The following is a 12,914-nucleotide window of genomic DNA, read 5'->3' on the forward strand; positions in this document are numbered from 1 at the left end:
TAAGACAATAGAGCAAATATGAAAGGCAGATGGGTTCAGAGCACAGAGTTTGGAGCAGATGCCTGCATTTGGGGCATCACTCTGCTTTTATGTGCTTGCATGCTCAGTCATGTTCGACTCTTTGTGACCCCATGGACTGTAGCCCACCAGGTTCCTCTGTCCATGGGATTTTCCAGGCAAGAATACTGGAGTGAGTCGCCATTTCCTCCTACAGGGGAGCTTCCTGATCCAGGGATCAAACCCACATCTCCTGTGTCTCCTGCATTGCAGGAAGATTCTTTACCGCTAACCAGTCCATTCTGAAGGAGATCAACCCTGGGATTTCTTTGGAAGGAATGATGCTAAAGCTGAAACTCCTGTACTTTGGCCACCCAATAAGAAGAGTTGACTCATTGGAAAAGACTCTGATGCTGGGAGGGATTGGGGGCAGGAGGAGAAAGGGACGACGGAGGATGAGATAGCTGGATGGCATCACGGACTCGATGGACGTGAGTCTGAGTGAACTCCGGGAGATAGTGATGAACAGGGAGGCCTGGCATGCTGCAATTCATGGGGTCGCAAAGAGTCGGACACGACTAAGCGACTGAACTGAGCTGAACTGAAGCCATCAAGGAAGCCCCTTAACTATCTGTCATGTGAATAAGTTACTTAACCTTTTGTGCTTCAGTTTCCTCATCTCTGGTTCTAAGGCTGATAACAATAAAATTCTAGACTAAGCACTTACAGCAGGGCCAAGCACATGGTTAATACTGCAGGAGTCTTTACACTGATTATTATTATTTGTTTTGAGACCTGGGCAATCTTTAACCTCCAATAAACTTATTTTCCTTTTCTATAAAAGAGGCATAATGGCAGTCAGAGGGTTGCTAGAGTCAACTGATGAAATCGACTCAGAAGGGTTTTATAAAGGACAGCAACCGACCTGTCCAACGTAGGTCTCCCAGCATTGGTCTTGTGGACTCCGGGTGGAGACCGTGGTCTTGTTGGCTCCTGAGAGAGGTGAGATGTAAGTTGGAATGTTGGCCTCTTCCGAGGCCCACGTGCTGTTTCTCCTGAGCCCTATTCCAGGCCCAAGTGTGGACCATCTGTCTTCTCCGGGGGCTGCCCTGGTGGCAAAGAGGGTGGTAGAATCTATCCAGTGACTTGTGCTATTTTGGGGAGTGGCTTCCTGCAGACAAAGGGAAGGAAGAAAAGAGGTTGCTCAGTTACAGTTAGTTCCCAACATGTGAACGAGTTCAGTTCTGAGATTGTGTTCATAAGTCCAACAAAGTCAGCCTAGGTACCCAACAAACACAATCTGCTCTATAGTACTGTACAGTCATAGGTTTATAATACTTTTCACACAAATAATACATAAAAAGCAGACCCCCCCCCAAAATAAAGAAAACATTTTTATTCTTACAGTACAGGACCTTGAAAAGTACAGTAGTACAGTTACAATTTAGCTAGCACACAGTAGTAGCACGTTCACATCTTTGAAAGTATGCAACTTGAAGGTTCATATGTAGGAGATTTACTGTATTTGTAAGTAACAATCTATCATGAACACCAAGGGTATCATTGCAATGCTTGGGAATAATCTCTTTCTGTATCTTTGTTTCTGTCTCCATCTCTCTGTCTCTCTCACTCTCCCACTCTCTCTAAGCTTGGTTGATAACCACTTGACTAGAAAGGGTCCAGGAATGAACACTGTAATGAATAGTGTTTACTGGTCACTAGTAAGTGTCAGAAGTGGAGAAGGAAATGGCAACCCACTCCAGTACTCTTGCCTAGAAAATTCCGTGGATGGAGGAGCCTGGTGGCCTACAGTCCATGGGGTCACAAAGAGTCGGACATGACTGAAGGACTTCACGAGTGTCAGAGGCTGTCCTAGGTTATAGCCTGTTCTGTTTCTCATTTTCACAAGAGTGTCAGGTAAGAATGATTATTCCACGTGATAGATAACATAGATGTGATAGATGAAGTGAGTGCTCCTTACTAGGAGTGGATGTGATAGACGAGAGGCAGCTCAGCTGGATGAAGTAAGATGCTAGTAGGTGGCAAGTGGGGACCCAGTCTTTGCAAGCCCTGATGCAGAACCATTACTCCCCATGGCCTCTGCTGTCTTACAAGCCGCCGGATTTGATGTTAGCCAGGTATGGCTTGTATAAACAACCCCGAGAAACCTCCTCTTCCCTGCCTCGCTTCCCCCTGCCCTTTGGGATATTCTCACAGGTGGATCAGGTTTAACATGAACTCCAAACCTACCCTAGGCTATGAGTGCAGCCCCTGGTGGGTATTGGGAGGGGGGCTGCTCTGAACTGTTCTCCATAAGATGTTTATATTCTCCTGATCTTCTGAGTGGGTCACATGGCCTGCAGTTCTCCCAGGATCATTTACCAGAGTTGTTGATGGCCTTTCCTGGTGGAATTTCTGGAAAGAGAGTCAGGAAACCCAGATTCTCATTCTAGCACTTATCAGTGACTAGCCATCAATTCTGGCCTCAGTTTCTCTATCTTGCAAGTGGGACTACTTTTCCCATCCTTATGTTGAGAAGACCACAACTGAATTGAATTTCCAACACGAAAAATGGAGTGCAAGTACAAGCAGTAATGCTGACAATACTGATGATGGCCCTGTACGTGTGTGTATGTGTGTATATGTGTGATTGTGTGCATGTGTGTGTATATATATATGTATGTTTATGTGTATATGTGTGCCTGTGTATATGTATGTCTCTCTGTGTACTTGTGTATATATGTGTACATGTGTTTGTGTGTATGTATGCATTTGCATGTATATTTGTATACATGCTGCATGCTAAGTCACTTCAATAATGTACAGCTTTTTGCAACCCTATGGACTGTAGCCCACCAGGATCCTCTGTCCATGGAATTCTCCAGGCAAGAATACTGGAGTGGTTGCCATTTCCTCCTCCAGGGTATCTTCACAACCCAGGGATTCACCCACACCTCTTCCGTCTCTTGCATTGGCAGGCAGGTTCTTTACCACTAGCACCACCTAGGAAGCCCAATGTGTGTGTGTGTATGCGTATATATGTATGTGTGTGCATGCGTGCATATGTGTGCACACACGTGTATGTGCTATATATGTATGCACGTGTGTGTGCACACACGTGTGTATAAGTGTATGCATGTGTGTGTCCATGTGCATATATGTGTGTAAATGTTTGTGTGTGTGTATGTGTATATGTGAGCATGTGCCTGTGTGTGGTATGGGGGAGGCAGTGGGCAGCTGGGCAAGTTCCCAGGGCATAGCACTCACCTCAATGCTCATGCTGTTAACTTTGTCCAGGAGGGCGATGATCAGACTATAGAGGTTTCCCAGATAGAGTACAAGGACCCTGAAAGCCACAAACCCACCTTGAATGAGCAGACCACCACACAAAACCCATGCTTCTGTCTGATCCATGCTTCTGCCATGATTCTGGAGTGACTACCATGCTTAGGCTAAGACAGTGGTTGGTTTTCACCCTTGGTTTCCTTCAGAATCAGATTGTGTAAAAAAAAAAAAAAAAAGCCTGAACTCATGAGGGGCAAGTCTATTGATGCCTCTGTTTCTCTAGTTTTGAACAAGAACGAGGCCAATCTGCGTACTAGGAATGCAATCATAGTATTGCTTCTCCCTGGTGTGTACCTGTGAGGGAGCTGCTGCAGAATGCTCTCCTCTCTCTCGGGTTCACAGAGGAGGTGCTGAGCGCAGCACAGAGGCAAGGGCTCGAGCCTGGGGGCTGGGACCACCCCTCGCCACAGAGCCACCCTGGATGAGGGGTTTCCACATGCCATCCCCTGATCTTTCAAGTGTTGTTTTTCTATCTTTGAAATGACAATTGGACTTCCGTTGGACTTCAAAGCTGGCAGACCACAGCCTTTTAGCCAAATCCCACCCTCTTCTATTTCTAGAAATAAAGCCGCAAGAAACACGGCCACACCCCACAGATGCTGTACGGTCCACGGTCACTTCCCTACTATGACCTCGGAATGGAGCCTTCGTAGCCCTTCGTAGTGTCTCTTCAGAGACTTCGTAGACCAGCACGATCAAAAAGACGGACTTTACAGAAAATCTTTGCCGACTCCTGAAAGAGAGTCATTCTTCCCAAAGTGATCTGGGGGAAATTTGTTCTGTAGAACATGATCCAGTGTTACAAGAGGAAATACAATCAAAGCACTGGAGGGCCCAGAGGGATGGGAGACAAGTAAGCCAGGTTCTAATATCCCTGCCCTCTGCGACCATCACCCTAACAGAACCTCCCCTAAAGCGGCACGTCTACTGACAAAGGGGCTGCTCCAGGGAGAAGATGGACATTTTTCAGGAAGACAGTGATGAAGCCAGTGCTAGCAATGAAATATGGTTTCATGAGGCTGTCCCCTCTGATCTCCCCTGTCCCCAGTCTGCTGTGGCTCACATCCACCACCTGCTGAACACCCACTGACCATCCTGACACAGTCTCTATGGGTCTGTGCTTTGGGGAATTATGAGTAAAGCATCATGTTCTTCTCACATCTGGAAAGACAGCAAGAGTCTCTCACCTCTTGTGGTCAACCCACCAAGGGACTCAAAATGTGGGCAAAACAGGGCAGCCTTTCCTTCATCTTCTGGTCCTCTTTCTCTCGCATCTGCTTTTTCTGCCTGTTTTCCCCTCTTCTCATCCTCTCCATCCCTCCCTCCCTCCTCCTCTTTTCATCTTGTTCTCATCACCACCCTTGCATCCATCTCTTCCATCCAGTCCTCCTGGTCCTTCCTCTCCAGCCCCTTCGTCTCTCCCTACCTCCTCTTCCCCCTGCTTCCCATCATTCAACCCCTGTGCCTAAGATGCTCCATAGGGCTAGTCTTGTGCTAAGGTTGGCTGGGTGGGGCAAAGGAAGCCCTGGCTCCTGAGAGACTGAGTTCCCACGGTGGGTGGCCAGACAATGGACCCATAAGGAAACCTCTCAGCACGGCGGCCGTACCTTGCCAGCTGGAAGCGCAGTGTGGTTCGTGGGTGGTACATCTCCAAGGCGGCAATAAGGTCGAAGGCCGATGGTGCCAGCATGGTGACGAGGGAGACCACCACACTCACCTACCAAGAGAAAGCATGCCCCACCGAGCTCCTCCGAGGGCCCCCCACCCCCGAATCTCAGCCTTCATCACCTGACAGTTGATCTCAAAGCCTAATGTTTGGTAGGGGAGAGGGGTATTCAGAGGATCGTGCAGTTCTTACATGGAAAACCTCCCCCAAATCTTAGTTAATTAGCTGTTTGACAAGGCCACTTTGCCATGGGTTTATTCTTTCCAGTGGTGGCGGTGGTAGTTTAGTCGTTAAGTCCTGTTCAACTCTGCAACCCCAGGGACTCTAGCCCACCAGGCTCCTCTGTCCATGGGATTCTTCAGGCAAGAATACTGGAGTGGGTTGTCATTTCCTTCTCCAGGGGATCTTCCCAAGCCAGGGATCCAATCCACGTCTCCTGCATTGCAGGCAGATTCTTTACCCACTGAGCCTCCAGGGAAGTCCTATTCTTTCTAGGAACTTTCCTTAAACTGAAGACACTCACACATGCCTTTTGGGATTCACTGGTGTTTTGGTCACCTTCTTCAATTACCACCTTATTTTATGTATACTTATCTTACCTTGGATGGAAGAACAAAATAAGTGTAGCTGTTAAGAACAGACAAGGAAACTCTGAGAGATAATAAATATTCTTTCTGCACAGGCAAGATTTAGAGCATTACTTTTGAATGACTCTTGTTTCTCTGTATTTACGGCAAGTGAAAGCAGAGGCTTAGCTGGTACATGAGGCTTAGCAAGTGAAAGCAGAGGCTTAGCTGATGTGAGCTAAAGAAGAAATAATTTCTGAATTTATCTTTCAAAAATTTATCTACCTATCCACACACAAGCACATATTTTTGTAACCCACTTAACTGACATAAAATACAGAGGTATGAGAACAGACTCTGTAATGCAGTCTCAGATTCTGAAAAATTATTGTACATTAAGGATGAATGTATTGCCTGCACACTTTGTTTTTAATCATTTTCATAGAAGTGGTCTGAGAAGTGGCTACTTCTGCCATTCAAATATTTACAGGTAAATCAAACTTTCAGGACCAGAGTCTTACAATAATTAGTAAGAATTATAAAACTGTTTATAACCTTCCTCTTGGTAATCTTCTATTTGTGGGAATAGTCACATAGATGGAAGGGAAAGGACTTTTACAAAAATGAGCCATTGGTGTGAGGCTATTTTGGGAAGCATTACTGTGACTTAGAAATACAGAGGGACTTCCCTGGTGGTCCAATAGTTAAGAATACACCTTCCAATGCAGGGGATGCAGGTTCGATCCCTGGTCAGGGAACTAAGATCCCACATGCCTCAGGGCAATTAAACCCACATGCTGCAACAAGAGAAGCCTGCACACTGCAGCGAAGACCCAGTACAGGCAAAATATAGAAATATGGAAACCACCTAAATGTTCAACAATCCCCACGTGGTCAGCTTCGACACAGACAATGGAAGACAATGCAATTGCTAATGCAAATCCTGGTGAAGTCAGTTTCTGGAAGCATGCATATAAAGAAACACAAAGCCAAGAAAGCAAAGCACAGTCAGCAGTGCAACTCCAAGGGAAAGAATGTACAGGTCTTGAGAGTGGTTTTGAATCAAAACCTTCCTCATTAAGACCAGGGATATCATTCAGCCAAGCCTGAGTGTTGTCACTCTGGTTCCCAGCCCTTGTGATCCATGCTCTAGAATAAGAGGACTACAGTTTTTCCATGGAGATACTTCCAGTGAATCCCCTTAAGAAAGACCACAGAGGGGACTTCCTGGTGGTCCAGTGGCTAAGACTCTGCACTCCCAGTACAGAGGGCATGGACTTCATCCCTGGTTGGGGAACTAGATCCCACATGCTGCAACTAAAGATCCTGCATACTGCAAGTAAGACCTGGTGCAAATTAATTAATTCATTAAAAATAAAAAATAAGAAACACCCAGGAAACAGAGGAGGGTCTGCTACTGTGTGTGGGTACCTCGTTCTTCTCCCAGAGTGTCAGCTCCTTCTTGGACTGCGCCAGCTTCTGGGACCGGTCCACCACGAAGTAGATGAGATAGATGCTCCCAGCAAGTGAGACAAGCACCAGGATGTTGGCAATGACCCGCAGACAGATGGTCACTGCCCTGCAGGGAGAGGCAGGTATGGGGACAGTTCCTGGGCTCTGCACAGTGCGCCCAAATGCATATCTTCCTCACATTTTTACAGAATCAGGAGGATTCAGGATTTGTGTGTAGGAGAGAAATGAGAACTGGGCTTTCTGCTGATTTGTTTGCTTGTAATAATGAATCACCGAATGAGACATTTTTGAATGAGAATGTGTTCAGGATGGCTGCAGCTTTCACATTTGAGGGAACATCAAAATCACATGTGAGGTTTGCTCTGTGAGACATGCTAAGAATGTGGAGTCTTGGGTCTCACTCTCAGAGATGGTTAATTCTGTCAATCAAGGTGGGCATTGGAGGGATCTGCATTTGCAACACCTTGCAACTAATCCTCATGTGGATGGTGCTGTCTGCCCCCTGAGAACAGAGATGGAGTCCCATCCTTTCATTTCATAGCTGAAGAAGCAGTGGCCCCAAAGAGTCAAGGGCATTTTGGGGTCATAGAAATTAATGACAAAGAGAGGGCCATTTTCTGACACCCTATGGAGAGTCCATCCCCCCATAACAACTGCTTCCTCTCAGGGGCTGGTGTTTCCTCAATTCCCCAGGTCTCCAGCATCCCCTGGACAGGCTTTCTGCATTGCAGGAACTAACCATGAACTTAAACCACCAGTGAGGATGGACCTAGAGACTGCCATTCAAAGTGAGGTAAGTCAGACAGAGAAAAACAAACACAGCACAATTATCACTCATATGTGGAATTTATAAAAATGGTAGAGACGACTTATATGCAAAGCAGAAAGAGAGACTGATGTAGAGAACAAATGCAAAGACCCCAAGGGGGTGGGATGAATTGGGAGGTTGGGATCAATATATAAACACTGCTCTATATACCAGTCAATCCTAAAGGAAATCAACCCTGAATATTCATTGGAAGGACTGATGCTGAAGCTAAAGCTCCAATACTTTCAACACCTGATTCAAAGAGCCAAATCATTGCAGAGACCCTGATGCTGGGAAAGATCGAGGACAGAAGGAGAAGGGGACGGCAGAGGATAAGATGGTTAGATAGGATCACCAACTCAATGGACATGAATCTGAGCCAACTCCAGAAGATAGTAAAGGACCGGGGAGCCTGGCGTGCTACAGACCATTGGGTCACAAAGAGTCAGACATCACTGAGCAACTAAACACTCAACAGGGAACTACATCCCTCATGCCGCGACTAAGACCTGTCACAGCCAAATAAATAAATAGTAAATATTCTTAGAGAGAAAAATTATAGGGTTCCCACATACCACACTACTAGATGGACAGATTTTAAGAAAAAAGAACTGCCTGACGTTGTATGAAAATGAGATAGACTCTGGTGATTTTGGCACCAAATTAAAACAGCTTATCAATGACTCTAGTATGGGGAGTTTATCATACATACAGGTTTTTGCTTTTCTTCTTTTCCTGTTCTTCCAGTATAGCCTCCTTTAAAGAAAGACACATACAGTATTGAAAGCTTAGTATTATCATTAATCATAAATTTTTACAAATAGTTTATGAGAGAAATGACTTATCCAGTATTTTGAATCATAAATTCAACACCTAGACTTCATTCTATAAGACTCTGTTGATATCAGCACTTTGTATAATAATAGATTTTAAAAGGCAACTGGAGAGTGGAAAAAAGAAATGGAGAAGTAAATTATTGAGATCTTCAAAATGATCTAAATCATTTTTTCTCTGAAGCAGTCACCATTTAGCTGTAATGTTGTTGTTCAGGAGCTCTGTCTCTGAATGCTTTTTACTGTGTTATCTTCTAAGTCAACACTAAGAGCTTGTATCTCTCACATAGATGTATTTATTCATTTACAAGTTATATGCATGCAACATGATAGTAATCCATTATGCAAATTAACACAGATACACATGGAAATTTTAGAAGGATGAAATTTTTAAAAAAGTTCCAGTGTTTTCCTCCTGTACACCATCGGATTGTTTGGGGCATGTAGGGGACACATCATGTCTCATGATGTTGGAGACTGTGGCTGCCTTGGTCTGAGCACCGTGGAAATGGGACCATGCTGACCCCCAGCAGAGGGCCAGTGGCTCTTGCTGTAAAGGCTGTGGTCTGCAGAGCCCTGACTCCTGGCAGCCTGGACAGGCTCCCTAACTCACCCTGATGCTGTTCACGATGGCTGCAGTTTTGCTCTCGGCCGCCTCTGGGTTTCCAATGAGGTAATCCCAAGCACAGAACACCCGCCAGCAGAATGTGTAGTTTTCATTGGAAGCACTGGCGAGGCTCGTGCGAGAGTTCTTAGCCATCCTGCACGAGAGGACCAGAGAAAACCATAATTCATAAAAGACACATGCACCCAAATGTTCATTGCAGCACCATTCACAATAGCCAGCACCTGGAAGCAACCTAAACATCCACCAACAGAGGAATAGATGAATATGTGATGTGTATTAACAATGGAGTACTACTCAACCATAAAAAGAATAATAATGCCATTTGCAGTAACATGGATGCAACTGGAGATCCTCATCCTAAGTGAAGGAGGTCAGATAAAGACAAACATCATATGATATCGCTTATAATTCTCCAAGCCAGGCTTCAGCAATACGGGAACCGTGAACTTCCAGATGTTCAAGCTGGTTTTAGAAAAGGCAGAGGAACCAGAGATCAAATTGCCAGCATCCGCTGGATCATGGAAAAAGCAAGAGAGTTCCAAAAAAATATCTATTTCTGCTTTATTGACTATGCCAAAGCCTTTGACTGTGTGGATCACAAGAAACTGTGGAAAATTCTGAAAGAGATGGGAATACCAGACCACCTGACCTGCCTCTTGAGAAACCTATATGCAGGTCAGAAAGCAACAGTCAGAAATGGACACGGAACAACAGACTGGTTCCAAATAGGAAAAGGAGTACATCAAGGCTGTATATCGTCACCCTGCTTATTTAACTTACATGCAGAGTACATCATGAGAAACGCTGGGATGGAAGAAGCACAAGCTGGAATCAAGATTGCTGGGAGAAATATCAATAACCTCAGATATGCAGATGACACCACCCTTATGGCAGAAAGTGAAGAGGAACTAAAAAGCCTCTTGATGAAAGTGAAAGAGGAGAGTGAAAAAGTTGGCTTAAAGCTCAACATTCAGAAAACTTAGATCACGGCATCTGGTCCCATCACTTCATGGGAAATAGATGGGGAAACAGTGGAAACAGTGGCAGACTTTATTTTGGGGGGCTCCAAAATCACTGCAGATGGTGATTGCAGCCATGGAATTAAAAGACGCTTACTCCTTGGAAGGAAAGTTATGAGCAACCTAGATAGCATATTCATAAGAAGAGACATGACTCTGCCAACAAAGGTCCATCTAGTCAAGGCTATGGTTTTTCCAGTGGTCATGTATGGATGTGAGAGTTGGACTGTGAAGAAAGCTGAGCGCCAAAGAATTGATGCTTTTGAACTGTGGTGTTGGAGAAGACTCTTGAGAGTCCCTTGGACTACAAGGAGATCTAACCAGTCCATTCTAAAGGAGATCAGTCCTGGGTGTTCTTTGGAAGGAATGATGCTAAAGCTGAAACTCCAGTATTTTGGCCACCTCATGTGAAGAGTTGACTCATTGGAAAAGACTCTGATGCTGGGAGGGATTGGGGGCAGGAGGAGAAGGGGACGACAGAGGATGAGATGGCTGGATGGCATCACCGACTCAATGGATGTGAGTTTGAACTCTGGGAGTTGGTGATGGACAGGAAGGCCTGGCGTGCTGCAATTCATGGGGTCGCAAAGAGTCGCACATGACTGAGCGACTGAACTGAACTGAACTGAATATGTGGAATCTTAAAAAACAAAAAGTCTACAAATGAACTTAACTACAAAACCAAAGCAGAGTTAAGATGTATAACATAAACTTATGGTTACGGGGGTGGGATAAGGGTGGGGGAGGGATAAACTGGAACATTGGGATTGACACATACATATTGCTATATATAAAACAGATAATTAACAAGGATCTGCTGTATACCACAGGGAATGCTACTCAATTCTCTGTAATGGCCTATGTTCTAAGAGTGAACATATGTATATGTAAGCTTCCCCCAGGTGGCGCTAGTGGTAAAGAATCCACTTGCCAACGCAGGAGATGCAAGAGATGTGGGTTCAATCTCTGGGTAAGAAAGATCCCATGGAGTAGGAAGTGGCAACCCACTCCAGTATTCTTACCTGGAGAATTCCATGGACAGAGGAGCCTGGTGGGTCAGAGAGTCGGACAGGACTGAGCGACTGAGCACATGAGCGCACGTATATAGGTATAACTGATTCACTTTGCCGTACACCTTAAACTACACAATATTGAAAAGTCAACTAAACACTAATCAAAATTTTAATTAATTGAAAAGTTAACAAAAAGACCAGAGAGGGTCATGCCAAAACAGTGTCGGGAGCAGGCTCAGCCGCTGGGGGCTGCTGCGAGTCTATGCGGAGCAAGGAGCCCCATCTATGTCTGGACAGGCAGAGCCCTGGCTGGGTTCAGCCCCGCTTGTGGCTTGTGTCCTCAACCACCTGCTTTGAACAGTGTGAAAACAGCACATTCTTGGGTGAGCCCATTGCATAAGCTCTCCCATCACTGGTGATCAGGAGGTCCCTGTAGGTGTGCGCACTCACTGCACGTGTGCAGCTGTGGTTGTGAAACAAAGTTCTTTACTTTGAACTAAATCAGTTCTCCTTGGAGCCCCTGCCCGATGAAGCAACTACCCCACCAAGTGGAAGCCTGTCAGATACCTCTAATACAAGACTTTGCATTAGATGTAAGGCAGGAGTCACAATTCTGTCCTCAGGAAAAAGTCCTCGTGTTCTTGAGGCTAGCGGTCCCCAGCTCCCGGGCCACGCGCCAGTACTGATCCGTGGCCTGTTAGGAACCAGGCGGCACAGGGCAGCAAATGAAGCTTCATCTGTACTTCAGCCGCTCCCCGTCCTGCTCTCATTACCCCTAGATGGGACCATCTAGTTTCAGGAAAACAAGCTCAGGGCTCCCAGAGTGTGCATTATGGCGAGGTATACAATTATTTCATATCACAATGTAATAATAATAGAAATAAAATGCACAATAAATGCAATGTGCTTGAATTATCCCCAAACCATCCCCTACCCTGTCCATGGAAAAATGGTTTTCCGTGAAACTGGTCCCCAGTGCCAAAAAAGCCCGCTGCTCTAGAGCTTCCCTCCTCTTAGAAGCTTTTCCCTTTCTGTCAGATACCTGCTCCAGAGTTGACAGCAATTTGTCTCTTAAACTCTAACATCCAGCAAAGGGTTCGTGTTGTAGGTGGGGTCTTGAGGTCCCCCCAGAGGCTAAGCTGGAAAGCTTCCTGTGAACTTTCGGTCCTCAAGTCACTCGGCATCTCCCTGTATGTGAGTATGTATGCCCAGTCACTCAGCTGTGTCTGACTCTCTGCAGCCCCATGGACTATAGCCCACTAGGTTCCTCTGTCCATGGAATTTATCCAAGCAAGAATACTGGAGTGCACTTCCATTTCCTTCTCCAGTGGATCTTCCCAACCCAGAGATGGAACACACATCTCTTGCTTCTTTTGCTGGCAGGCAGATTCTTTACCACTAGCACCACCTGCTGTTTTTTCTGTTTTATAATAATTTAATTATAACCATAATTATAAACATAACCTTACATATCAATAAACATATTTCAACAATATTCTTATTGGCTGATTTTTATCATGTTCCTGTTTTTCTTTAACTTTTTATTTCTTATTGGGGTTTTGGACT

The 12,914-nt window shown here is 45.3% G+C and overlaps 1 protein-coding gene across 1 annotated transcript in view; it reads right to left on the reverse strand.

The window, feature by feature from the left end:
* Window positions 1–12,914, reverse strand: part of TMC3 (transmembrane channel like 3) — a 54,535-nt gene that overhangs the window by 20,163 nt on the left and 21,458 nt on the right. Inside the window, exons 8-13 of the mRNA XM_052659448.1 lie at window positions 9,302–9,449; window positions 8,568–8,611; window positions 7,006–7,153; window positions 4,950–5,059; window positions 3,265–3,343; window positions 923–1,168 (exon numbers count right to left, since the gene is read on the reverse strand). Coding sequence (XP_052515408.1) covers window positions 923–1,168; window positions 3,265–3,343; window positions 4,950–5,059; window positions 7,006–7,153; window positions 8,568–8,611; window positions 9,302–9,449 — 775 coding nt within the window. The remainder of the gene's footprint in view (window positions 1–922; window positions 1,169–3,264; window positions 3,344–4,949; window positions 5,060–7,005; window positions 7,154–8,567; window positions 8,612–9,301; window positions 9,450–12,914) is intronic.

This window comes from Budorcas taxicolor, chromosome 21, assembly GCF_023091745.1.
Source record: "Budorcas taxicolor isolate Tak-1 chromosome 21, Takin1.1, whole genome shotgun sequence".
Classification (NCBI taxonomy): Eukaryota; Metazoa; Chordata; class Mammalia; order Artiodactyla; family Bovidae; genus Budorcas; species Budorcas taxicolor.